The sequence below is a fragment of the Coffea arabica genome, chromosome 5c, assembly GCF_036785885.1.
Source record: "Coffea arabica cultivar ET-39 chromosome 5c, Coffea Arabica ET-39 HiFi, whole genome shotgun sequence".
Classification (NCBI taxonomy): Eukaryota; Viridiplantae; Streptophyta; class Magnoliopsida; order Gentianales; family Rubiaceae; genus Coffea; species Coffea arabica.
The window spans coordinates 48,085,951-48,113,817 of NC_092319.1; the positions used below are offsets into that span (position 1 = coordinate 48,085,951).

The following is a 27,867-nucleotide window of genomic DNA, read 5'->3' on the forward strand; positions in this document are numbered from 1 at the left end:
AAATCCTCAAGGATTACTTTATGCCTAAGCGTGTAATTAATTCTAATAATCTGTATGAAAGCCCCCCATGTATCATGAGCAATTATTGATACTCAGCTAACTTTTTTGCTAGCCAAAGAGATAGGCAGGATTATGCAACAAAGAAATTTTCTTGGTTCCTTCAATAAATATTTGTTTTGATGGAGTTACGTACTATGACAATAAAAAGTTAGCATCTGGCATATTTTCTTTTGTTTGATTATAATTGTTTTCCTCAATAATTCTTATGACAATAATTGTTTTCCTCAATTGTTGGCACCAGCACACAGTGCTGGGTATTTACGACCGACTAATATGTGTATTGCATGATACATATTTCATGTTGATCTTGTGTCACTTTGTTGATCTATTCCAATATCATCCATTTGTAGAATGCAAAATTGTAGATTCAAAACACACAAGTTTCGTTGAAGAACACTAACCTGAATGAAAGGATCCTTTAAACCAAGAAAAATTATATGTTATCACAAGGGGATTGTGGATTTTGATGCTTAAGCTTTAGTTATTTTTGTGATATCTTAATCTTAATTATGAGCAAATTATTTAGCGCTATCTTAAAGTAGTTGAAACGAAGTAATTTTCCAGAGATCTGATGGTGGAATTAATGGTAGCTCTAGCATGCAAGCCAGAAATATATAACACATATATGCACATTCTCTATATCTTTCTCCTCCTCTTTTTTTTTTTTCTTTTTTTAGTGTTTTGTTTTGGGTAGGATAGATATGTTCAGTTTTTCTTGCCAGAATGAACAATAAAGAAATATACCGTTGTTATTTCAGCAAGTATACATGCATGCAGCGTAAATGTTAGTATTCTCATCGGTCAATTGTTTAATTAACCAGCAAGCCAAAATCTTATCGTGTAGTCGTCATAGTTAATTGATCCCGGAGTACATCGCGCAAATTCTTCATGGAAGTATAATGAAACTCTCAAGGAGCCGAAGAATTAAGCAACAACCGTGCAAGAAAATCTTGTATTCCACATGCCTTTCCCTTGCAGGACACCCCATCACTGGTCATCCCCCGGCCACTTGGCTTCCTAGATCACATGCCATCGTTAATTGTGAAGATGACTGATTTCCCAAACGTACAACATTCTTTAATTGAATTGGACCGAAGACATGACCGATTTGCGATTCAACCAATCGAATCGGCTGATACAGTCCGATTTTCAAACATTGTTTAGGTGAGGTGTTTCGACCTGTATTTTAAAATTAGGATTGGATAATAGGCTGACACTAAGAGTTAAGAAGTTTGACCGGCTGAACCAATAATTAGAAACCAAAAATGGCATTACAAAATTATTCACTACCAAATAGCTAAATTACATGAAAAAGTACAACAAAAAAAAGAAAATTGAGAAAAATGATTTTTTTCTCTAATTTTTTTTTTTTTTTTGGGTTTCTCTCAATCAACACACAATTTTGCAAAAACGAACAAAACCGAGTCGATTGCCTGCTTAGTTTAAGTTACGCCGTTCCTCTCTTTCAATCATTCCAATCGGACCGTCCTTTCCAAATTCAAACCACTGATACGAATTGCATTTTAAACGTAAAAGGAAAATTCAAAATGAAGAGTCAAGAATGGTTTGTAAACTTGAAACCATGTCCTCTTGTTTTCCTTGACTGGAAGTGTGCCTAATTTGAGCTTTCACTTCAAGTCGAGGGCGAGGAGTCTTGACAATTTCACCTCCAAATCCAATCTTAAAAGATAAGAAACAATTTGCATTCCACTGGATTTGTAGAAAAATCAGAAGGAAGAGTCAGGAACAGTAAGTAATTTTGAAAATTTTGACAGAAGATCAGTTGATTGGTTGTGTACTTCCAATTTAAAACATCGGTGCGTTATGCAGGGATTACAATAAGAATAGCTGCATGATGTATTGGGACCCTGGTGTGATGCCAATCAATCGCTTTATGGAAGCAGTATCCAAAAAAAAAAAAAAATCCCAATTGCTGGTAGCTTAAAGCCAAAAATCAAAGGTCTCTCAGCTATTGTTCTAGTCCTCCTTATCAAAGCTAAAAAGACATTCGATGGAATTCTTCGTGCTTTATGTCATGCAGAAGAAACAACGTGAAAAACGGCCACACCTTTTGCATCCCAACTTAACATCGAATTAAATGTTAATCTCCCTCTCGGAGTGATATTATCCTCGGAGATTCATTAATTTAGAGAGCTAAGACACCCTTTTTTTCCTAATCAGTAAGTGAAAAAAAAATGGTGATTTATTCTTTGCCCCAACACTAGTAAACAAGAAAAGGATGTGTCCACCACGTACCACAACATAACACAGCTCCCAAAAGAAGAGCACAAAGAAAAGAATAATATTTTATATAGCGTGCTCTTAAATCCAGTAGTGGTAATTGGTAGTAATCGAATAACATCTTCTCCTGATACAAGTCTCTCTCTGGCTCTTGTCACTAGCTGCTAAATCCCACGCACTTACCATGATATAGTAAAGCAGCATCACTCCAGCAAATAAGGAAAAGAATATGTCCCCTGATAATCGTTTCAGGGTAGCCTTCGTGTTATCTCTGTTGCTCCCTGTATTTGCAGATGTCCAGGACTGTAGTGAGGAGTTTCGAGAAGAAGCTGCCAAGAAAATAAACATAACAAGTTGCAGGAAGCAAAGTTTGGGAGCTGAATTTGCTTGGAATTACAACAATGGTGCAAGGAGACTTGAGATTCTATTCGGGGCAAAGTTACACGGTGGCATGGGGTGGCTGGCCTGGGGTTTGAACCCTGGGAAACATGCAGGGATGGTAGGCACCCAAGCCCTTATAGGTATCAAATTAAGCAATGGAACCTCATCGCATGATACATACAGCATTACTGATTCTACCAAGTTAGGTTGCAAACTCCTACCATCCAAGATCGATTTGGAAGTTGGGGATTTTAGCTTTTCTTTCCCGGAAGCTGACTTCGCCGTGATCCAAGCTACAATAGTTCTTCCTCGAGAATACAATGATTCAAGTACAAATGTCGTCTGGCAAGTTGGCAATTTTGCAGATGGAAAACAGCCCTTCATGCATCCCAAGAATATCTGGCATCTTAGTTCCAAAGAGACAATAAATTTGATTTCAGGGAGTGTTCGAGGTGACGGAGCTCATAAACTGCAGAAGTTGAGAAAAGTAAGTTAATACCAACACAAAATGGAATTACTTGTAATCTCGGATAGCTTTTCTTTTTGATAATCACCTAACCTATTGAAATGCAGCTTGATTTGAGCTACACAATTCCATTTATTATAAAGTACCAAAGACAGCGCTGAAAAGTTATTATGGAACTCTTATCATTGTCACTGAATTCTTGCAGGTTCATGGGATATTGAACATTGTGGGTTGGGGAACATTTCTTCCAGTGGGTGCAATTATTGCGAGGTATTTCAGAAAATTTCCCGTGGAATGGTCCCAATGGTTTCGTCTTCATGTTTCATGCCAAATTCTTGGATATCTACTCGGCACATCTGGCTGGATCATTGGATTATGGCTCGGAAACGCTTCCAAATACTATGGTTATCATACTCATCGAGTTTTAGGAATAGTTATCTTTACATTTACGACACTACAAGTAAGTTTATCCAATGCAGCACTTCATATATCCCCTCCCCGTTGATTTTCTCTGTCTCTGCAATGGCAGCAAAGAGCATAACGTTATATTTATCTGCAGATGTTCGCATTGCGACTAAAACCAAAGCGTAACGATGATTATCGTGTGTACTGGAACATGTATCATCATTTTCTGGGCTATTCATTACTGGCCATTATCTCAGTTAACATATTTCATGGGATTTCCATCTTAAACGTAGATCATACCTGGAAATGGGCTTATATTGGATTGCTTTGCCTGTTAGGATCGATTGCTGTAGTACTTGAAATTTACACTTGGATTAAGTTTTGGAAACGAGAATCGCCAGGCATTCACAAAACTCAAGATCAGGACCAAAAAGACTTGCACAGAGGTAACAAAAACGATTCAGGTGCAAGCACAGCATCCCATTCCTAGGCCCTAGCACCGTACCAAGTTCAAGACTTCAAGATACATGAACTCATCAACCAAGTTGTGAAAAAAAATTCAGGTGGAACCAAAGACCAAAATGCAGCCATAACTATGAAAAGGCTGGGAGGCCAGAGTGCTAAAATTCAAGAAATTGTTTCTGCATTTCACACCTTAAAGTAGAGAAGCTATGACTAGTTTCAGGTTGGGTTTTGGGACTTATGTACTAGATTTTTTTTTTTTTTTTTTTTAATTGTTGGTTCTTTGTATACTTGTCATTTCCTAAGTGAATCGTGTTTTTATAATAATCGCATTACTTGGTCTACATACTCTGATATGAGCAGATTTGTCCAAGCAAAGAATGGTCTTTTAAGTCCAGACATAAACCACGCAATAAAAGCAGAGCCTCCCATAATTTGATTGTCGTTTATGAATCACCAATTAACCTTACAACAATGGTAATCTTGGTAAGGCATGCCATTTCTTTCTTTTTGTTCTACGAGTTTCATAATGGAGACAAAAAAATCTAGAGACACCACGAAAGTTGCTAGCTTATGAGCATTTTACCTACCTTGCCTACGGTAATATTCAGTTATTTGCAATGGTAAATTGACATACTTTTCATTGGTGAACCCACAAAATTGGTAACTTGCCTACAGTAATATTCAGTTATTTGCAATGGTAACTTGACATGCATTTCATTGGTGAACCCACAAATTAAAATATTAAATTGAACTTAACTTTTGGTACAAAAGTTTACAATTTTGTTACAGAAAAAAAGGACCATAAAAAAATTTAGTAGTCCGAAAAAAAATTAACTTTTCATTTTGCTATTCCATTGGTATTTGGTAGAGGAGCTTCAGCCTCATGTTATCATGAGGCCTCAATTTCACCAGAAAATGAGATTCAGAAATTAATCTGCTCAGAAAAAGAGAAGTTATTGATAGTATGATAGACAGAAAAAGAAGCTGGGACAGACTTTGGTCATGGCTGCTACAGTTGTAGAGGGCGTGCCTGCCACGGCCCTCAGGTCAGTTCTCCACCGTGTACGGCAAGCTGCCGAGCAATCCGGTCGCCATGCTGAAGATGTCAGGGTAGTAGCTGTAGGCAAAACAAAGCCAGTCTCTCTTATTCAGGAAATCTATGACGCAGGTCATAGGTGCTTTGGCGAGAATTATGTTCAAGAAATCATTGATAAAGCTCCGCAGGTGCCTTTTTCCCTCTCTCCCTATCTGGGATTTGTTTCGTCTGAAGAGTTTCTTATTAATGATTGGTGGATCATTAAATAAATTCAACCATTATTAGATTAGATCATTGGGTTCTTGATGAGTAAAGGTTTGTTAATTGGACCATAAATAAAAGTTTTTTTTTGGGTGTAAGAATTGCAGCTTCCTGATGACATTAGGTGGCATTTCATTGGGCATCTGCAGAGCAATAAAGTGAAGTCACTTCTTGGTATGCTGTAATTGATGTTTGAACCATGTGGTTTTACTAAACTCATATATCTTGTGTTCTTGAACATTTGAACTATTGAAGATTAAACCTTTTCTTCAACTGAGAAGTTGGCACATTTCCTTCTAATTTGTCATTTATTAGGTTGTACTAGTAACGGAATGTTCATTTTACGGTTCGTTATTGCTAACAGCTCAGCTGAATTCTACCTTTTCCTTGTTGCCAGAGACATTGTGATTGAAAATTATATCTGTTTTGGAGACAAAAATCCTTGTAATCAATATGTTTTACTTATTAAAGATGATATTCTGAACTCCAAAAATCTAAAACTCTAGGCGTGTAGCCCGTATTTTTTAAGGCATCACACGGTACTTAGAAAATTAAGCTGTATTCGGAGCCTATGGATTTCATCCCAAGTCTCTAGCAAAACACCTTAGTTCCCTTTGTTCAAAAGCCATCAAACTGGGCATGATACTCATTTTGTTTTGGTGTGTGGTTGCCAAATTGGAATGTAAGTGAGATTGTGATACATGTTAAGGCTGATCTCTACCGCATGCAGCTGCCATTCCTAATCTAGCAACAGTTGAGGGTGTAGACAACACAAAGGCAAGTATTTAATTTGAAGTGAATTTTGGAATTGCAAGATTAGAGCTCAAATGAAATCCAGATGCTTATGACAGATGTTCTAGGCTATAACTCACAAGGATGGTTGTAAATATCCCTTTCTCCAATTCACATATAGGTTGCAAATTATCTAGATCGTGAAGTTTCAAGGCTTGGGCGTCCACCTTTGAAGGTGTTTGTCCAAGTGAATACGAGTGGAGAAGCATGTAAGTGTTCACATTTTGATTCTACTGCAAAGTCTATCTAGTCGGATTGTTTGAGCTTGACAATTGATAACTAATGCAGCACCAGAGCTAATATACTTCAGAACTATCCTGAGTCTTGTTATCTTTAAAAGAACATTTTTTAGTTATTCTTCTTCGTTGGCAGTATGATACCAAGAGCTGCACAGCAACATTGGGATATTTTTGAGTTATTTTAGTAAATTATGTTAATCAGTCAAGTCAGCTGTAGTTGTACTGTGGAAGCATGTTTTATCACTTTGGATCATTATAAATGGGGAAAAAAACTTTGTTCTTATTGTCATGATTCTTACTCTGTAGTGACTAGAGCTGCATTAGTATTGCCTTATCTTGATTTCATTAAGGTTCATTAGTCAACAGTTAAATTGGTGATTACATGCAGCAAAATCTGGTGTAGAGCCATCAGATAGCATAGAGCTTGCAAAGCATGTCAAGCTGGGTTGTCCAAATCTTGAGTTCTCTGGTTTAATGACCATAGGCATGCCAGATTACTCCTCAACTCCAGAAAACTTCAAGGTAAGTTCCTAACCTTCTTAGGCGTGATTGAAGACTGTAATGGCTTCACTTCTTTGCGCTTTTGCAGAGGTATGATATAGCTATATAATCCACGCAAGAAGCAGTGGGTCACAGGGTTAGCATTCATGTTATTGTTGCCTCTTTGTGTGTCTTTTGCTTAACAGCAAAAGTTATTTCTTTTCTATTTTCTTTTGAATATTCTTTTGTTTGAGCAATGAGATATGAACTTAATTTTTTATGGCTTCTTTGTATGTGAAACTGTATGCTAAATATATCTGTGTCAATTCGGTGTAATTTGAAGTGCCAGTTTGTAAATGTAAAATTTTGAACAGAAGCTGAATTCTGGCAGATCATTTTTCACTTGCTAACCACATACGCATCCACTTTATTGGTATGGCTTTATTACAGACTCTATTCAAGTGTAGAACTGAGGTCTGCAAGGTGCTTGGGATGGCTGAGTTCCAGTGCGAGTTGTCAATGGGCATGTCTAATGACTTTGAACAAGCAGTAAGCCTGGTTTCTTGATGCCTAGATTTTAAGAGTTGAATTTTTATTGTTGATTGAGTTCTGTATAATTTCTATTTACCTCCTGTTCAATTTATGAAGGCTTACATCTGGATGAATACATGCTACAACTGATTCCCCAGTATTACGTAACTTTGGGGTTAGTTTGTTTGAAAACTGGGACTGTCTTGCAAATCTTTCACCAACAGTTTTTCGCCATTCCTATGATCTTAGAATTTGAACTTGTAGTTAGGCTAAAGAAGTCTCTTTCTTTGCTTTAGGCTGGACTTTTTTAATTTCTTTGTTGCTTCTATTTATGGTCTGTGTGCGAAGTTTGAAATTTGCTTCAATTGAAATCTTAGATGACTAATCGTGTTTCTGAAGCTGTTATGATAGATAACCGTGAGCTCAATTTTGCTGATAATTGCGATTATATTAATGTGTGTATGCACACACACATCGTACATTAGATATACAATCATAACCACAATGTTTTTCTGAGATTAGAATCTTGATTGTATGCTGAAATTCTCAATCTGAAGATTTGCATTTATCTGTTGGAAATGATGATTATTCTCCTTCACCTAAAAGGATTATGCTAGTTTTCTCACTATCCATCTTAAACAATGAATCTAGATCGTTTGAGGCTAGAGCTTGGATAGGTGTTTGTGAAATCTGACTGTGCTTTCCCATACATGCAGATCAAGATGGGCAGCACCAACGTGAGAATTGGATCAACAATATTTGGACCAAGAGAATATCCAAAGAGACAATAGATTTACAACTAATAGTATCTTTGCTGCATCACTTTTGTCATGCTATATTTGTTAGCTTTCTGATAGATCCATTGACCAGCAATCAGTCAGTTCAATTGAATTATCCTGCGAAGACCAGATGCTTATGGATGTGTTGGTACTCGGTACTGGTGTGGTCACACGACTGTTTGTGTTGGTGCTTAACTACTGCAGTTATGCGACGTCTGGCGTTTACTTTCAGGTATAGAAATTGCTATTGAACCTGGACAAAATTTCTTGAACATTTTGAAGCGTAAATGCACGCCGCATGGGACAATTCTTCAATCACTTCTCTTGCTTTTGTGGTAAAGCATATTGAAAATTACTTCTATGCCTGCAAATAAGCTTTGAGTAGCTACCAGTCCATTGTTAACAAAGAGATTACAATCATGAGAATAAAGTCGTTAAATTAAGTGGAAGGATACTAAGAATAATGTGACGTCTATGCTTAGAAGTGAGACTCGGATAAATAGGAGAGCAACTTTAAGTTAAAGATCAGCTTATAGCTATATCAGCCAAAGCCGATCAGAGTCAGAGCCATCCCATCAAAGCTTATTATTCCAGGATCATTATGCACATCTTCAGCAAAGCTGAACGATCAAGCTCCTGATAAACGTACTATGGCTTGCTGAGTATATTGAGACCCATAAATGACATCGTCGCAGATGTAATCGAATCGAGTCGAGTTCAAGTATTACCATACTCAAGATTGACTTGACATGCAGGAAAGATACTCGAGCTTAACTTGTATGGCTCGAGTCAATGCAAATCTTATTAAATTCGAGTCAGAAAGATTTGCGGATTTTATTTTTCTTGACAATGTTTGAGCGAAAAGACATTATTAATCTTCAAAAAATTTCATATGATCTAAAACATTTCGTAAATTCAACCATTCTTTTGGGTAGAAGGGTAATTTAATAATAATAATAATAATATATTAAAGAATTAAAATTAAAAAACTCGATAAGGTTTAACAAGCCTTCAAACCTTACTATTGGATATTCGAACTCGACTTATCAAGCTACTCGAATTTGATTCGAACTTGATTAATTCGAATTCGAATTGAGTTTTTGACCAATTTACTTGCGAGCAGTTTGATTCGATTAGAGTCTTTGTTATCGTATTTCCTAATTGCTTTGCAATTATTCTGGAGGGAACAAGAACTCAAGCGTCACTCCACAAAAAAAAAAAAAAAAAAAAAAATCAAGTGTCCATATTCCTTTGGCAGAAGGAAGGAATTCGAAAATTTTGCTGATCCAAGACCATTTGATGCCGCATTCCATCATCTCTCAAGATTTCAATGGGCTCCTAATTCATATTGATGTCGGTGGAAAAGGGAATTTAAATAAGAATGGGGCAAAGGGTAGAGTCCTAGACAAAAGCATCAAATTTGGCCTTGGAAAGTTTATAATGTAAAAGCTATACAGTAATAGAAAAATGTATCAAACTAACAGGGGGATTATCATCGTTTTTTCTGTTCAACTCACAGAACTGGATGGATATTCCTTCTGTTCATTTCTTTCCTACGTCTAAGATTTTTCCTTTTTCTTGGGTTGGAGTCATTTTTGTCCTCAAGGTAGTATAGTATAATAGTCTGTGCTACCCGCCTCTCATCAATTTCAACTACGCAAGCTCCTCTCTACTACTGTCTGCGGAAGCCTCCGCTCTATACTTGCCAGCAGCGGCAGAAGTTTAGCAGCAGCTATTATGATGGTATCATTGACAAGCTCAACCAAAATTTCATTACTTTCCACCAATACCAACGGATATCCTCCTCTCAAATTTTCCTTCCAAGTCGGCAAAAAGAACACTTTCCGGAAATGCAACAGTTTCGGATTTCGGTCCCCAAAGAAGCAAAGTTGGAGCTGCTCTGCATCCGAGCAACCCCAACCCCTAAACTCACCTCAACAAAACGAGAAAAGACAACCCAAATTCAAGAAAAAGCAAACCAAACATGCTGATAAAGATAAAGGGGTCGACCCAGTTGGGTTCCTCACCAAACATGGCATTTCACATAAAGCCTTCGCCTTTTTCCTTCGTGAAAGGTAGTATTGTTTGTCCCTTAGCTCTTCTTCTTTTCCTGGTAATTAGGAAAGTTATGGTTTCTATTGGACCTTATATTGGAAGAGGTACCTAGTTTGGTTTTACTTTATGCCAAGGTACAAAGCGTTGAAGGACTTGCGGGATGAGATTTTTAATCGTTACCTCAACCTAAAGGAGCTGGCTTCTGGGTTAGTGCTTTCTTTCTCTTTCACATATTAATATTGGGCTATCTTATACTGTTATTTAAAGTGCTAGTTTCTCATGTTTTTGAAAGTTACTGACTTTCTGAGAGTTGTTTTTGATATCTAAGTGTTTGTCAGAATTGTTAGCTGAACTCTCTCTCCGTAATTAGCAATTATACCATATGTGTTACCAGTGATGCCTATGTTTCTTATTACTAGACCTGAACTACTAGAGTGATGCCTCTGTTTTTTATTTCTAGATATGAACTACTGGGAATGCAACGAAATGCTCAGCATCGGGTGGATTTCTTGGAGTGGGCTCCAGGTTTGACACCATCTCTGAGGATATTTTTTTCTTGTAGAAGGGCAAGCGTCATTTCTTGCTTAGCTCAAATTTGACCTCATCAGTGGGCATGTCTGGAAGCTTAAGTATCTAAGAGAAGTTTTAGTTACATGCTATCAGTCTCAAAATGTTTCTATAGATGTTAGTTTAGGATTAGGATTTAGCAGCTCCACTTTAAGTTCATACTTGTGTTGTTTCTGAATGCAATTACCATTGCTCGTGTAGCTCACATGTGAAGCTGAAAATCTTGACATTAGGTGCTCGTTATTGTGCTATTGTTGGAGATTTTAATGGCTGGTCACCCAAAGAAAATTGTGCCAGGGAGGGTCATTTTGGCCATGATGACTATGGCTACTGGTTTATTATTCTTGAAGACAAATTACGGGAAGGTGAAGAACCAGATGAATTCTACTTTCAACAGTACAATTACGTGGATGATTACGATAAAGGTGACAGTGGTGTTACAGTTGAAGAGATGTTTAAGAAAGCAAATGATGAATATTGGGAACCTGGTGAAGACCGCTTCATTAAGTCACGTTATGAGGCGGTAGCTAAGCTGTATGAGCAGATATTTGGCCCTAATGGGCCTCAAACGGAAGAGGAGCTGGAAGAGATAGCTGATCCAGAAACTAGGTACAAGGCCTGGAAAGCGCAGCATAGAGATGATCCTCCAAGCAACTTACCCTCTACTCATGTGATAGATACTGGAATGAAAGAGTATGATGTTTTTAACATCATAGATGATCCTGTATGGCTAGAGAAATTCCGTGCTAAGAGTCCTCCAATTGCCTACTGGTTGGAGACTCGTAAAGGAAGGAAAGCGTGGTTGAAAAAGTATATGCCTGGTATCCCCCATGGGAGCAAATATAGAGTATATTTTAATACTCCAACAGGGCCTCTGGAAAGGGTTCCTGCCTGGGCCACTTATGTAGTCCCAGGTATCCAGTGGTTGCTAGCATCTCTTATCTGTTCACGTAGTTTGCATAGCGATGCTTAAATAGTATAATTTGATGCTCACACTATCATACGCCAGTTTACTTGTAAAAAGTAATCATTTTCATGCTTTGAATGTGTGATCTGTTAATTTTTTTTGTTTTTAAGAGGTCCATTGCTAATCATGTATTCCTTTTATTTTTTTAGGTAACTTTACTTGTTTACATTAATTAATCTGCTTAGCTTGGATTTTGGTCTCAGAAATGAACTTATTCGGGTACATATTCTTATGTAAGTATCGGTATTGTTCTTTTAATGGTAGTAAAACAAGTTTCGTGCGAAAAAGAAATACTACTTAATTTTTTTTGTATTCCTACAAAGATAGAGCAAATACAAAGTTTAGACATTCATCCTGCGCTGATGTCAGAGTTAAATGAAGAATCTATCTTTACCTCTACTTGACTTCCCATCATTGTTGCACACGTTTTTTTGTTTATTTAGTTTGCATATCTTTTGTTTCTATACTGTCTTCCTGTAACAGTTCGATATTGAATGCTATTTGAACATGCAGATGCAGATGGCAAGCAAGCTTTTGCAATCCACTGGGAACCACCTCCTGAATCTAAATATAAATGGAAGCACAAGCATCCACCAAAGCCAAAGTCTTTACGCATATATGAATGTCATGTTGGAATCAGTGGACACGACCCAAAAGTTGCATCTTTTGATGATTTCATTCAAAAGGCAATTCTTCAAGTTATTTTACATTTGTTTTCCCTTTTGTTGTCCTTATTTCCTGTTACATTCTGTCCTTCAATTGCAACTTCCTTCATCTTTATAGGTCCTGCCTCACATAAAAGAAGCTGGTTACAATGCAATCCAATTGATTGGACTTGTTGAGCACAAAGACTACTTTACGGTTGGGTATAGAGTGAGTTCAGAATTAGATGTTCGTTATCCATATGAAGTAATGATTAAGTGTTGAAATACAATCTTTTAATGTACGATGACATGAATTCTTGAATTTAGTAATTAGATCCATACTGTTTTACTTGCATAAATCTTCCTGTGGAATTAGGATTTGAAAAGGCTGCAAGATAGGACTATCAAATTGGAAGTATACTTGTGATCTATTGATCTTGTGGATGAAATATTTGTTGAAGGGTCCTCATGTATTCTGTATTATATGGTGAACTCCTGGACCGAATGCGGAATAACAAAGAAAGTTATGCTTCCTGCTTTTTACTGCAGAGAGAATCTCAACTGCGCTGGAATGCATCCTCTAATATTTCTAGTCACTGAGTGTCCTAAGAGATGTACATGCTCAGTTTGAAAATATTTTCACCCATGCAACCTGGTTATCCAATGGATTTTCTAGTTCAGTAAAAGCTAACCTGCCTTCAAATTACCTTCCAGTAGCATAATATTTCAGTTCTTCTACAGGTGACTAATTTTTATGCTGTTAGCAGCCGTTATGGTACACCAGAGGACTTTAAGCGCTTGGTTGATTTAGCACATGGTAATTCTTGAAAATTAACTTATAATTCATAGCAAAATGGATATGCTTCTATTCTTTTCTCTTATGACCTCTAATTTCCATCTTTGTTCATTTGTGTGCCAAAATTTAATCTGTACCATTGACATCATTTTTTTTTTCAACAAATGCTGTACCATTGACATCATACTTGGAAGAATTAGTGGATTTCAGGTATAGTGAAATTTGTCATCTGAAATCAGTTTTCTTGCTACTTACCAGAATTAGGAAAAGAATTGGAGGTCTTAATTTTTCAGTAAAACAATATTAACTTGCTGTAAGATTTTAGAAGAAAATATTAAGGCCATTCTCCCCTTTAAGCGTGGGAGTGAATTTTATGTATTCTTATTGAGAAATGTTCTTCACAAACAATTTAGTTTTGTTTTAACCCAAAAGACTAGAAATAGTCGATGACAAATTTGCGCTGTCCTTGTGCTACCCTTTTAAAAAGCCTTAAAACAAACAAATGATTGATTGGAGACAGGAGAAGAAGAATAACAGAATTATAAGATATTGGTTTTTCCGCTGTTTCTTGTGAACCATATGTACTCAATGAGGAAGTTTGGCCTACATTTTCCATATAGATTTTACTTGATGTGCAAAAGTCAGTTGTTACTTCTTTGAATTGAGTGTCTTTGTATAACTGACTTAGACACGTATGTCTCTCTGTTGCTATTAACCTGTTTCTGGAGCAGTGTTCTTTCTTTCAACCTCGTAAACCTTTTAATTTCTTTCCGGCTACAGTATCTTATTAGCTGTCATTGTCGTGATATTTTGTACATCTGTTTTTTTCAAGTGGTTTCTAATTGCATGCTCATGTCATAATGAATTTTACCCCTTGAGCTCCATTTGTTTTTTGCAGGACTTGGGTTACTAGTCTTCTTAGACATTGTCCACTCATATGCAGCAGCTGACGAAATGGTTGGTTTATCACTTTTTGACGGATCAAATGATTGCTACTTCCATTCTGGTAAACTGTTTTTGGCAAGAAAAAATGAAACTACTGTAGATGACCATTGATTATATTTCCAGTTTGATCCTATTGTTATCTTGCCCGGCTACTACTTCATGTCCTTTTGAGTACTGTTGCATGGTCCCGTCTCATCTTGGGAAATTATTCAAAGTAATTCGCATGTTCATTCAGTAACTTTGCAAGTTATAGGGTGTTAGAATTGTATGTCAGCTTCAGTGGAGAGCGGGCTCTCTAGTTTAGCACTGTGTTGTTGATCAAGATTCTTACCGACAGCATGCTGATATTGTTTTCTTGTTGGTCTAGACTTTACATACTAGAAATAGAAGTTATAGGGAATAGCAAGAAAAAAAAGAAAGAAATGTACTTTAAGCTGGTCGTAAGTTATGCTCCTTTCTATTCCATCACAGAAAAGTTTTTGACCGTGCCATATAAGCTTCTGGCTTTTGGAAGTTTCTGTCATTGTATCAGTTTTTTTATGGGAAGCTAGGAAATTATATATTTTTGGTTCATTAAACTTTTGAAGTCCATTTTTTTTTCCATTTTTAGTCAATCTCTCTTTCTCTCTCTCTGGCAGACACACATATGCAGACGTACATACACGCAGACACTCTAATATGGTGCACAAGGAGCATAATTTTATGTTTGTCCAACTCTTTTTGCACTGATAGGTAAACGAGGCAATCACAAATTCTGGGGTACAAGAATGTTCAACTATGCAGATCAAGATGTGCTGCACTTTCTTCTTTCAAATCTGAATTGGTGAGTATAGCATACCTACCTTGCTCAAAAAGTTTTTCTTTTCTGACCCTTGATCAGAGAATTGTGGGATTTCTGATTGATATTTTCTTATCACCTATCTCCTCCTTCGTTTCCTAGAAATGTGTAGCCAATTATTCCATTTGTGTTGAGTATCTTTCCATTCTTATACCAATTGCAAAAGTTTGCATTTTATTCATTGCTCATGGAACGGTGTTTGTCAGGTGGGTGGAGGAGTATCAAGTTGATGGTTTCCATTTTCATTCCCTTGGATCAATGATGTATACACACAATGGATTTGCTACATTTACGGGTGACCTGGAGGAGTGAGGCTTCTGAAATCTTTATTGATCTACTTGACATCTTTTTGTTTTGATTTTCTTTTTCCTTTTCTTTGATTTTCTCTCTTTTCCTAATGCTTTAAATTTCTATCAAGCATATTATTTTCCCATTGCTTGTAAGACCATATATTTCTTTGTAAGTTTGGTCACCTCCGGAATCTGTATTTGGTCTTAAAATGCATGTACAACCTCTGCAGTAGCAGCTAATACTTATCTGTTGCAAATAGATTTGTGTATCTTATTTAGCTTTTATGCCTATACATAGTAGTATGGTTGCAGATGTTGCATTTTTGCCTAGAAGGTAATTTTCTTTTTTCTTCTTGCAGGTATTGCAATCAATATGTTGACAAGGATGCATTGTTATACCTAATTTTGGCAAATGATATACTACATGCTCTTCATCCTAATATTATCACCATTGCTGAAGATGTGAGTAATCTTGTATTATTTGTCCTACTAGAACTTTCTCACAGTTTTATGTTGTTTGGTCAAATATGGTCTTGCAATTTAAACATTATGCCTTGATCAATAGACATGAATATGAAGCTCAGTGCATTGTTTACATACTCAATAGAACTGTAACTTTGGGATGGGAATTAATTTGGTTTTGTGTGTGTAAATTTCATTAGAGCTCCACATTTGGGTTCTGTGGTTAATAGAAGGAATCAAGACAGCTAGTGAAATTGGTTGGCATTAAAGTATATAGAACTTGGAAATATCAGCTACTGTAATGGAGAATGAAGATGATTGTATGGTAAAAGTAAAACACTAAAGAGTTGGATGTTTTCCCAGCGTTAAAATCCTGGTTTCTCTGTTTTTATAAGATTCCTTAAATGTTTATCATTCACTTTAGCTTTGAAGCCTTCTCCACCCGTTTTCAAAGAAAGCCTTCTCCACCCATTACAAACCCTGTGACTTTGAGCTTGTCCTTTCATGGCAAAGGTCAGTGATTTCTTTCACTTCTCAGGCAACACTTTATCCTGGACTATGCGAGCTGACTTCCCAGGGTGGATTAGGATTTGATTATTTTGTCAATCTTTCTGCACCGGAGATGTGGTCATCATTCCTTGAGAACACCCCTGATCATGAATGGAGCATGAGTAAGGTTGTTCCATGCTACTGCCTTAGGATAGTTGACAATTGTTTGTGCAGAATTGTTTTTCCAAATTTTTTGTCCCCTGATGAGTAGTTATATTTCAAAAGCTTTTTGTTTAGGAGAATAGTTTATCTCTTGGTCACTTATTCATTTCTATTCTTCAAGATTGTGAACACCTTAGTAGGCAGCCAACAAAATACAGAAAAGATGCTCTTGTACGCTGAAAACCACAACCAGGTATCTTGTTATTTGCTTGTTCCTCTTGTAAACTTTTTACTGCTTTTGGCAACTTTATTAATCCTCTCATTAAGTTGTATGTCTAATCTAACAATTGATTCGTTTACAGTTTTGAAATTATCTTGCTAATCACTGGTTCTTTGCTTTCCAGTCCATATCTGGAGGGCAGTCCTTTGCAGAAGTATTGTTTGGTGATACAATTGGCTGCTCTTCTGTTACGGAGGAGTCATTGCTTAGAGGTTCTTCACTGCACAAGGTAACCTTTTTGATCATTGCAGATCATACTGTAAAAAACTATAAAATTTCTATGATTTGGTCAGTTGTTCACTAGCTCCATCAGCTAGAAGGCAGAATACTTCTCATAATCTCTCTCTCTCTCTCTCTCTCTCTCTCTCTCTCTCTCTCTCTCTATTATGTATTTAACATTTTGTAATTGTTATGCTTTTAAGAGAATTTTAGTTCTTGAAGAATCTCATGCTACATGGAGTAGATAGAATCATTTTTATGAATGAAGTTGGTTTAGATTCTTACATGGATTACACAGAAAATATTCAGATTTTGAATAGTTTCCAATCACATTGTTTGTGATCTACCTGCAGAGGCACTTTAAACAATATTTCTCAAATGGTCGAGTTCTTCAATTTTTAAATCATTTTAATCAAATTTAATTTCTTCAATTTTTATATCTCAACAATATTACTCTCTATTTTTGTATCTCAACTAGTGTAAGTTCATTTTTTTACCCTCAGTTTGTACAGCATTGTCTATTTACTCTCTAAAAATTTTCTTACTTTGGTACTTATTGTCAATTAAAGGTGACTGTGTGCTTGTTATTTCTCGGTTTAATTTGGGGTGTTCTTTAACAAGATGATCAGGTTGATTACATTTACAATTGGTGGTTCAGCATATCTCAACTTCATGGGTAATGAATTTGGGCACCCAAAGGTGAAGCCCATAACCTAACTGTGTTCTTTACTGTACATATATCCACAGCTACGTCCTCTAAATATATTACATAATTTTGGTTTGCTAGAGAGTTGAATTCCCTATGGCGAGCAACAATTATTCATATGCACTTGCTAATCGTCAATGGGACCTCTTGTCGAAGGAAGGAGTGCACAGTCAGTTGTTTACTTTTGATAAGGTGATGATTATGGTATTGTGCTCTTGGCATTTTGTCTTCCTTTTAGGCTTTCTAGCCAAAAACCACCTGACTTTTAACATTTGGCATTTCTTGAAATATGTGTTTTCTGTTCTGAATTATATATTGTGATAACGATCTGCGTTCAAAACCAATAATGTTCCACATCTATGAATTTCTAATAGACTATAGGTTACAAATAAGATGGGCCTAATTGATGAAGTTAGAAACATAAAAAATCTGATCCAACACATGTTGGGTACATGAAAAAATGTAACTGCTACGTAATCACCAAAGATGGAATGATTACTCTAATATCATCTTCTTCCTAACCAGGATATGATGCACCTGGATGAAGTTGAAGGAATTCTTTCAAAAGGTTCAGGAGGTCGTTCCAACATTCATCACATTAATGATCCTACTATGGTAAATGAGTAATTTTCGCATTTATATCTGTTTTCACATGCTTTTGCTTGTGCTTTTGTTTGTATGTGTTCTTTTTTCATTGCAATTCAGTTGCAGGAAATGAAGATGAAACATCTTAACTCAAAAGTGGGCACCTCCACGTTGCCATGAGGAAATTTATGGGTTCCCTTATTCGGAATAAATGATATAGTTCTTTTGACGTTCTAGTTGTTGTCATATTATCTAGCAGTCAATGTATATTCCTATTACTTGAATATATGAAATGCAATTTACTAGTTGTCTCCATTTTTTTTCTGATTTTTGATCTCCATGGACCAGCATGGGTTACTAAAAGTCTTATTTTGTGGTGTTAGAAGAGATGCTACCGGAAAGTAGATGGTCAATGCCTTTAGATTTTTTTTCCCTCCTGTTTGGCAGCCTTTGCTATTATCATTATTAGTCTGTATGGCTGATGCAGATAATAAATTAATCACAACATGCGTAGCAATTTTGCATATGCGCTTATAGTTGCTTTCCAACTCATTTCATTCTATGGACAAATTTAAGCATATTTATCTCATCATTTTTATCACCCTTATGGAACAGGTTATTGCCTATATTAGAGGTCCTTTCCTCTTTGTGTTCAATTTTCATCCCACAAATTCATATCACAGTTACAGCGTTGGTGTGGAGGAAGCTGGAGAGTATCATGTAAGTGATTTTATGCCGTGGTATCATCTGACATTCTAACTAAATCATAATTTCCAACTCCGTGTTGGCTTGTTCTCTAAGTGAGGGCATAGTTCGAAATGAACTGAGGACATAATTTCTTCTCGATACACTTTCGCCAATTGGCTAATAGAAGCATCTAGCAACGCCCATTGGTAACTTTCCTTATTGCACCTGCACCTAGAAATTACACTGGAAATACTTGATTCTTACTGACAGTTAGTTCCCAGTAGGCAGAATATGGCTCTTTCCCCTGGGCCACCCTTCTTGAAATTTGAGAACTATACAAAACTTTTCAAGGGAATAACATTTGCAAATAGTAATTTAATTTTGCAATTAGTAGACTTCCCGTCGATAAAGAAATTGGAACTCTTGGTTCTTCATTCATCCTCTGTTTCAATCTAAGCCTGAGCTAGATGTGCCGTGTTTTTTTTTTAACTAGTCTAAAACCTGGTGAAATTTATGAAATTGAGAAAGTTTGATATTGATCAATGGTTATTTCACCTGGTGGTCCAACAAAACCACAAAATGACCAGCTATTGTGGTGACAATCATTTGAGAATTTTGATATAAAAGCATTTCCCCCATTCACAGGGAGATTATGGCTCAATTTTGAGTCTGATATTCTTATATTTATTCCAATGGCAAGTTTAATCTTCCTGTTTTTCATAATAAGGGAAGTTATGAATCTCTTCTTCAGATCATTCTTAATACAGACGAAAAGAAGTATGGTGGTCAAGGATCTTTTGAACATGACCAGTATGTTCGAAGAACTATCAATAGAAGGTTAGTAGTGGCTCAAGTTATCTTTGCTGGTCTTCCTAAGTTTCACAAGCTGTCTTTGATAAGGAACCACCAAAATTTGTTGTTAACAAGCATAATCTCTTCTGCAGAGTTGATGGATTGCATACTTGCTTAGAAGTGTTTCTTCCAAGTAGAACTGCTCAGGTTTGTGTTTCTACAGTTTTTTTTTTTTTTGGCTTTTTATTTTTCTCTTAACAGAATGACAATAGGGGAGGGGGGGGGGATAAAGGATCATAATTTGAATTGTTGCATGTGTTTCAAGCCTTTTTATAAAATGGGCACTTCTGCAAATATACCATCTCTGGCCTAGGGGTGCATGGACTTGTCCAACTGCTTCTAGCAAGAGCTAGGGACAAAGTCATTGGAATCTGAATCTAAGTAGTTTGATCTATCAAGTTCTCTGAGTATTTTAATTCAAGGTCATCGAAGCATGTAGAAAATCATAATAGGTACTCCTTTTGTCAAATTGCTTCAGGAGTAGTTATACTGTTACACTTTTGGAACATATAAAACTGAAATTGCTTTCCTGTTCAATTGTATTATTCCTTCATTACCATCTGAGAATTGTTATAGTATGGTGCTAGATTAATAATTTTGAGAGAGAGATGCAAGCAAATTATTTTACTTTCATGACCATTCTTGGTTTTCTGGTGGCTAACTTGGGTAGATTTTTCGAAAATTTGGATTCGCCAAATCATATGCATTCTCTATATGTGAGCATCAGTTTGACTCCAGGATGCCTATGTGATCTGCTTTCACTTTGGATCCTAGATTTGCCTTCCAGATAGCACAACTTAAGCACTTGTTTGGTGTCACTGTTTCAATCTCTGCTCTGTGCGAAGTCCAGTATCCCCATGATTGAGGATCAGTCGCATCTGTCATTGCAGGTCTACAAGTTAACGAGGATACTAAGAGTATGAACTCTTTTGCTGTAAGAACCCCAAATATCCTCATATATTTAGAGCGGATCGGGAAGCGTAAATTCAGGACTCAAGCTTGATGATTTCATTGGCCCAGTCCTAGAACCTTCAATAATGAGTCCATGACCATGCCATCCATTTGTGGTTCGTTGGTTGTTGGTCATTGTCCATGGTTCTTGATCCTAAGGTTCTCCAACTACACGCCCGCCGCCTGAATCAGGACTCCCATCTGGAAATTGTTCATCTTGTCGAGAAGTTTTTTGGATATAAAACCACTGGCTCTGCCTTTTCGATTCAAAGAAGTGGGAGAGAGTTTTGGGCTCTCGACGTTCTTGGATTCACAGTACTTTGCTTCCCTGTAATTATCATTCAATATACAGATGTAGCTCAATCTTCTTTTTCTGGAGCCATCTCTGTTTCCGTACTCCAGTGTAGTACAGATATACAACGAAATGACTGCATAGAAACGCTCTCTGTAATTGGAAGCAACAGCCTTCGACATCGTAGCAGATTCTCAATGCAGCAGACTTGTAAAGTTCATTTTTTTGGATTTTTTTATGACTCTTGTTCAATTGAAGCTTGACAGTTTATCTGCAAAAGTGAACAATATAATATTTTAAACTGCATTTGCTCAGAGCCTTGTAGAATGTGGATTCTTTTCAACAATGGCATAAAATTTACAGTACGCAGTTCGACTGGTGCAAGAAGCGGTCGAGTGATTCACTTACAAGAGGATAGATCTTTCTTGATTAAAGTTCGTTCGCATCAGAGTACGTGAAAGTTGATTATTTACTTATTTATACACAAAAAAAAAAAAAAAAAAGTTTTTGCTCAGGGTAAGTCAGGATTACATATTTATTGGACAAGACAGGATTAAACCCGGTGTCTAAACACCAGAAGCAATGGCAAGCTGGCATCATGAACGGGCTAACGTAAAGGATATATGGCTTTCGAATTTTATGCTTTTAATAATTCAAACTAACCTCCGCGATGCATATCACTTCACAATTAGCTCAAACACTTTAATTCATTATTCTTCTTTTCAATAAAAAAAAAATTTTAGAAGTCGAAAGGAGGGAATTGAGACCTAAAAGTTGAATAAGGGATCTCATGATCATCTAGTAACTTGGTGGTTCAGTGCTAAGAAAGAAGCAAATTCTTTGTCACAAAAATGAGTAATACACCCCTAAATACGCTTCTCAAATATATTTTGGAGTAACTATTATACTATTTAACATATCAGTCCATCTAGTTACCCAATCAGTGTATATGGCTAATATATATTAGTTTACACCGAGTAAAAAGATATACAAAATCTTATAAAATTTAGAGTGTAACACTAGAATGTGCATTTTCGAAAAAAAAAAAAAAAAGAAGCCCACATGAGCGATGCATTTGTAACAAAAGACCCGGAGCAATGGCTGTATCGGGTGAGCTGGTCTTGAGACCAACAACTCGGTTTTTGTCTGTGTCATGCTCGCCACCCTATTATTGGGCCCTTTTGCTAGCAATTGGGCAAGTCCATTTCACGAAAGAGCACATACTTACATTGCAACCCAGCAGTCCAGACAACAACACTAAAACCCAACATAAGACAACCTTCTCCGACATCCAGAGTCCAAAAACAAACGTTGTTTTGGCATGGGCCGCACGTGTAAGCTAACTTAAAAGGCTTCAATGGAAAACCACCAAAACGGATGACGAAATCCAACCAAGCGCTACTCCCTCGGCCTCGGTTCCTCTTCCAATTTATGGAAATACAGTAGTGCCACTTTCTTCTTCAGCTGTCTTTTCTTTACTGCTTACCTTAGTTTCTTCATCGAAGATTTCTCCAATTTCCACCTATAATTATCCCTCACTTATAGATAGAAAATAGGTTTTCCCAAGACGAGAGAGAGGGGGGAAAAAAGGGAAGAATAAGGAAAAAAAAAAAAGCTTTTTGATTGAGCGGACGACTGGTAATGGCGAACTTACCTCAGTCCTTGTCGATGAACGCCGCCGCCGCTTTTGGTGGTCCAGGCTCGTCGTCGGCTAGCCCTTCCGCCGCCGGAACTCAAGGCAATAAGGATCGAAAAATGATGTCTGCCGAGCAGCTTGTACTTGAACTTAGCAACCCTGATCTCCGAGAAAATGCCCTTCTCGAACTCTCCAAGGTTTATATATCAATTTATGACAATTTTACAATTACATTAATGATTAGGAGAATTTCCATGTATTTTTACATTCTTTTTGGAGCATTTACTGGAGAACCTTTTTTTTTCCTTTTCTTCTTTTTTTTTTTTTTTGGGCTTCGCTGATTTATTGGATTAGTCTTTTGCACTTTCTGATTTGTAGGGAATTGTCTGTTCTTTTCTTGAAATTGAAATTTTGGGTAGTTTGGTAGTTAAAATTTCAGTATGATTTGTTAAAACTGGCGATAAATGAGAAGGTGCGATCCTTCATTGTTTTTCCATTTTTCATTTTCGCACCCTCAGTTCGATATGGTTATCATTTGGTAAAATAATTTTTTTTTGGAGTCTGTTGGAATAAGACAATATTGACAAATTGCTATCAGCAGTGAATCAACTGATCATTTGCTTAAAATATGTGATTTTTTCCTATAATTGTTAATTTGGTGCAAAGTTGACTTAATTCTCGATATTTTTTTGGGATAAGAGGCTGAAAAAATTTGGGATTTTTTTCTAGCTTATAGTAGTTGGATTTTCCACATTCAAACTGCCACACGATGTTGAAGTATGGGCAATCTCATGATATCCAACTACAATTGGTCCAAGGAAGCACTGAATGGCCAGAGGAGATTTGTTTAACATACCGCTTTGTGTTCGATGATACTGCAATAATGTGATCGTTAATGGATTGGAATCAGAAACAATTAGTCAGTATACGAAAAAGTTCTTAGACACTACTTTAAATGTTTAAAGCTCACTTTAAGAGACTCAGAAATGATGAGGGGATACATTATTGCAAGACTTTGAATTACATATCAAAAGGATCTGTTTTGTTCTCTGCCAATGGTTGCTGTCAGAATAACTCTGTGGATGTATAAAAAGTTTCATCGCCATATAAATCAGTTATTTAAGGGTGCATTATTGCTTAAATGATTCTTATGAATTAATGCTCTAACTCTTTGGTGTATTTTACAGGCATGGAAAGCACTATACCTTTCTTCCTTGAGAAAATTACTTCTTGTTCTGCATATTTTAGCTCATAGATATTATGCATAATCGTGGCTTTCAAATTTATTGAATAACTGATTGTATCTTCTTCCTTTTTTGTTCATAATTGTAGAAGAGGGAAATCTTTCAAGATTTGGCTCCATTACTTTGGAATTCTTTTGGGACTATTGCTGCACTCCTGCAGGTATTTAGTATGAAAGTATTCTGTTTTTATTTTTTTCTCAGTATTTATATTGTCATAAGATGCCAATTAAAGTGTTAGTTGATTCATGAATATTGTACTGATTAACTGTTTTTTTTTTTTTTGAAAAGAACAACTTCGCCAATTCGTATATTGGTTATACTCTTTGACTGTTGTACTTTTTGTGGATATATGTTTTATGATGTAATTTGACAATATGAACTCAATAAATTGTCTTTGTGTATGTGCATGAGACATTGATGGTGAGGAAAGGGAAACTACATTGATAATGGAAAAACAATGTGTAGTGTATTTGATGCATTTCTTGTCATAAAGACAGTTTGCTGACTGGATTGGTGTTCTTTTTTGGGAGCATGCAGGAAATAGTTTCTATCTACCCTGTTTTATCTCCACCAAACCTGACTCCTGCACAGTCAAATAGAGTTTGCAATGCACTTGCTCTTCTGCAGGTACTACTTATTCTTTTCTTTGACTCTTTCATGAAAAGATGATGGAAGAATTTCGTATCACATTTTTGTGAGTCAGGTCATGCATGTACATCCTAAAGAAACTCAGCATATTTGAGATTTTGTAACAGTGGATTCATTAACCATCTTACAACTTTGTTCCTCATGTTTTTGACTCTTGCCTTTTTTGGCACTGACAAAAAAATGACTTTAGACCTGCTTATTCATGATAACTTTATCAAAATAAAGTATTTGGAATCTTTCCCTTCCTTTTTTATTTTTTGTTGGTGATGCTGCCATAAATGGCCCAAATCTAATTCGTCTGCTCTGAAGTGATTTTGCTCCACCTCAAAGATTATCTGTTTGTGAAAATCATTTGCTTTTGATGAATTTGTTGGTTTGCCTTTTGCAGTGCGTGGCTTCTCATCCTGACACTAGAATGTTGTTCCTTAATGGTAATTTACTCTTTCTTCATGATTAGGATTTTTACATGGATCTGCCTGAAGTTTCAAATATCTAATGGGCAAAATCTGTAGACAAAGAAGAACCCTTAGTTTAGGGAGCCTCAATAGCTGTGTATTATAATGCAGCATCTACCTTCAACCTCCCAGTGTGCCTGTGGAAAAAATATGTAATTACATGAAAATTTGTGGAGTTTTTTTTGAACACTAGCCAGTTATTTGAATTGATACTGTTCCTCTCTGCTTTAAATAATATCTTAGGTTTGAAACTGAATGGACATGTTCCTGTTTGAGTTTCTTGGAGACTAAATAAGTCAGTAATCATACCTGCTTTCTGAACTAAAATATCTGGTTCCTTTTGTTGCACATAAACTATTGTAGCAGTAGTGCAACCTCTATTCAGCTGTGGATCTTTTCCTTGTGCTTTTCATCTCAAGAGCAAGACAAGTTGCAAAACCATTGGGTTATTCTTTATTTAGCTGAATATTGTTTTGCTGTCATTGCAGTTGATTCTTAGTGTTGCTTTTCTTCTTTGCAGCCCATATACCACTGTATTTGTATCCATTTCTCAATACAACAAGCAAATCAAGGCCTTTTGAATACCTGAGGCTTACCAGTCTGGGTGTCATTGGTGCACTGGTGAAGGTATTAAATCATCCTAAGTTCATATTTTCTATTGTCCCTTCACCTCTCGTCCCCATATATCATGAACCATCTCCTTGCCAGTTTTGGCGTTCCTAGGTTAAACAATCTTCAATAGCAGCCATGGTGTTTTCAGCAAAACACATATCTTCTGGTTGGGAAAAAAAAAGAAAAGGAATACATAGAACAATGATTAATGGACTTTGAGTGCTTGTATCCGAATAGAGCAATACATATTGTAAAGTTGCACATCTGGAGAGAAATATCTAGTTTCTGCAACCTTATGAGATATTATCTTGTTTCACCCTACTCTGAGTGAAGCTCCAGTTGAGGCCGTATCTATGGTTCTGCCTATCTTAAGTGCTGCTTTTGTTATGTGTTTTTAAATTGCTATCTCCCATAAGATATAACTGAACAACTTCAAGGGTTGATTTCTATCTGATTCCTTCAACTTTTCTTCTTTTTCTTGAAGTGTTATATATGTTCACCCAGGGTGAAGCATATGAAACTTACTAATTATAGTCGCAACTTTAATGTAACTATCCTCATTTCTTCGATTTGTTATTGTGTTGAATGAAATATGGCATCCTTGAAATGCATTATTTGAGCTACTTTTGGAAGTTCACTTGTATCATGTTTATATTACTTGGATTGTGCTAGCTATAATTTTCTGGTTGCCTTTGCTCCTTTTCAGGTTGATGACACTGAGGTTATTAGTTTCCTCCTCTCAACAGAGATAATTCCCCTGTGCCTTCGCACAATGGAGATGGGTAGTGAATTATCAAAAACAGTTGAGTGGCTCCTTATGTTATGTTTTACCATGTTCTCTGATGTTTTAGTACAAACGTCTCCTCAGTTCTGCATTCCAAGTATAGTTTGCCCTACAACAACTGTTACTAGATGATGTATCAGACTCTGTGTGATTGATTCACTTTAATCTTTGAGAATGGGAATTGGAATTTCCTTCTTGAAGTAAATGCTTTTCCGGCAGTTAGTGTAGCAACATTTGATGAACGTCAACAGTCAAAGGTGCAGTATGTAGATACGAAAATGATTCTTATCTGCTCTAATGATTGTTGTCATTTAGTGGCTGCTGGGGCTGTGGGGTTTGTCAGTTACTGCCACCCTTTTGATTAAACTGGAGACTTCCACATTGTACTACTAACTAGCCATTAAGAGACCAATTTTGGAATGTCACATTTGCTCATTTGAAGGTTGTTCTTGCACAATTTAGACATTTTTTTTGTGCAGTCACAATTTCACTATCTTTCCTTATGGAACTTTATTTTTATTGTGTCTGCTGGCAGGTTGCCACATTTATTGTACAAAAGATTCTGCTGGACGATGTGGGCCTGGATTACATATGCACCACAGCAGAGCGGTTTTTCGCTGTAGGTCGAGTCCTGGGAAATATGGTGGCTGCACTTGCTGAGCAGCCATCATCGCGACTGCTAAAGCACATTATTAGGTGCTACCTTAGGTTGTCAGATAATCCAAGGTGATGCTTCAAGAACAATACCTCATTGCATATTGTTTCTTTCCTTCTCTCTCCTCTTTCTGTGCATACTGACGAGGTCCCTCCATTTACATGTTCAATTTGTGTACGTGCGGGTGTCTGTGTTCATATGCATCACATGTTTCAGTATGAAAAACATTAAGGTTTTACAACCTTGTCTTGTGTAGGGCTTGTGATGCACTTCGGAGCTGCCTTCCTGACATGCTTAGAGACGCCACCTTCAGCAGTTGCCTTCGTGTATGTATACACTAATATGTAACTTGAGCAGATTTTAGCTTATAATCTTGTTTTCTGATTGTGGATATGCTGGAAATATAAATGTTTCAACACCTATTAAGCAACTTCAGCTTCATCTTTCATGTTTTTCATGTTGCCAGGAAGATCCAACAACGAGACGATGGCTCCAACAGTTGCTTCACAATGTCCAAGGGCCTCGGGTTGCACTGCAAGCTGGGACAGGGTTCGACCATATGCTAGTGAACTGACTGGAGGCCAGCCCCTTTTTGTTTGCCGTTACTGCTGATGATTAAAGCTTGCATTTTCAAGTGCATGCTGCTTTAGTTGCTTGGTTAAAAGGTCATTTGTAGATTAGGTATTTATACAACTCTAGTAACTTGTCGTAGGGGGCTTAAAAGGCCTCGACTTGAATACGAGGTCGTTTTGTAAATGAATTTGATGTTATTATAGAGGTTTTTTTTCAGTAGCTGGACACTTGATAGTGTTCTTAATTGGTCCACCCCGACCTGACCTCTTTAGCTGGTGGAGGTTAAATGACACCGTAGGCCTCAACAATTGTTTCTCATAATTTTAGTCTACAGTTG

At 36.7% G+C, this 27,867-nt stretch overlaps 4 protein-coding genes across 6 annotated transcripts; all 4 read left to right on the top strand.

Annotated features, from left to right (window-relative positions):
• The first annotated feature begins 2,453 nt into the window (after positions 1–2,453).
• Positions 2,454–4,188, top strand: LOC113690530 (cytochrome b561 and DOMON domain-containing protein At4g12980). The gene is made up of 3 exons (XM_027208473.2): positions 2,454–3,169; positions 3,354–3,608; positions 3,708–4,188. Exons 1-3 carry the CDS (start codon positions 2,531–2,533, stop codon positions 4,041–4,043), a joined length of 1,230 nt encoding a protein of 409 aa, XP_027064274.1. The 5' UTR covers positions 2,454–2,530; the 3' UTR covers positions 4,044–4,188.
• A 689-nt stretch (positions 4,189–4,877) lies between these two features.
• On the top strand, positions 4,878–8,451 carry LOC113690979 (uncharacterized). The gene is made up of 7 exons (XM_027209143.2): positions 4,878–5,242; positions 5,423–5,489; positions 6,046–6,092; positions 6,229–6,316; positions 6,735–6,868; positions 7,277–7,375; positions 8,074–8,451. The coding sequence occupies exons 1-7, from the start codon at positions 5,021–5,023 to the stop codon at positions 8,146–8,148; spliced, it is 732 nt and encodes a 243-aa protein (XP_027064944.1). The 5' UTR covers positions 4,878–5,020; the 3' UTR covers positions 8,149–8,451.
• A 1,295-nt stretch (positions 8,452–9,746) lies between these two features.
• LOC113690532 (1,4-alpha-glucan-branching enzyme 3, chloroplastic/amyloplastic) lies at positions 9,747–21,237 on the top strand. Of its 3 annotated transcripts, none has more exons than XM_027208477.2 (21): positions 9,747–10,211; positions 10,326–10,397; positions 10,652–10,716; positions 10,992–11,672; positions 12,239–12,411; positions 12,509–12,598; positions 13,111–13,186; positions 14,064–14,171; positions 14,843–14,933; positions 15,155–15,256; positions 15,598–15,700; positions 16,239–16,376; positions 16,533–16,604; positions 16,756–16,860; positions 17,472–17,549; positions 17,638–17,748; positions 18,082–18,171; positions 18,757–18,861; positions 19,580–19,665; positions 19,773–19,827; positions 20,455–20,628. In XM_027208477.2, exons 1-21 carry the CDS (start codon positions 9,874–9,876, stop codon positions 20,479–20,481), a joined length of 2,766 nt encoding a protein of 921 aa, XP_027064278.2. In that variant the 5' UTR covers positions 9,747–9,873; the 3' UTR covers positions 20,482–20,628. The 3 variants fall into 3 exon arrangements, with proteins under 3 accessions (XP_027064278.2, XP_071907565.1, XP_027064277.2); XM_027208476.2 differs by having other exon boundaries at positions 9,749–10,211; positions 20,571–21,237; XM_072051464.1 differs by lacking the exons at positions 17,638–17,748; positions 18,082–18,171; positions 18,757–18,861; ... (1 more) ...; positions 19,773–19,827; positions 20,455–20,628 and having other exon boundaries at positions 17,480–17,548.
• A 1,063-nt stretch (positions 21,238–22,300) lies between these two features.
• Positions 22,301–27,749, top strand: LOC113690534 (uncharacterized). The gene is made up of 9 exons (XM_027208478.2): positions 22,301–22,756; positions 23,892–23,963; positions 24,341–24,430; positions 24,840–24,882; positions 25,427–25,533; positions 26,225–26,320; positions 26,838–27,028; positions 27,214–27,283; positions 27,424–27,749. Exons 1-9 carry the CDS (start codon positions 22,565–22,567, stop codon positions 27,529–27,531), a joined length of 969 nt encoding a protein of 322 aa, XP_027064279.1. The 5' UTR covers positions 22,301–22,564; the 3' UTR covers positions 27,532–27,749.
• Positions 27,750–27,867: the final 118 nt, after the last annotated feature.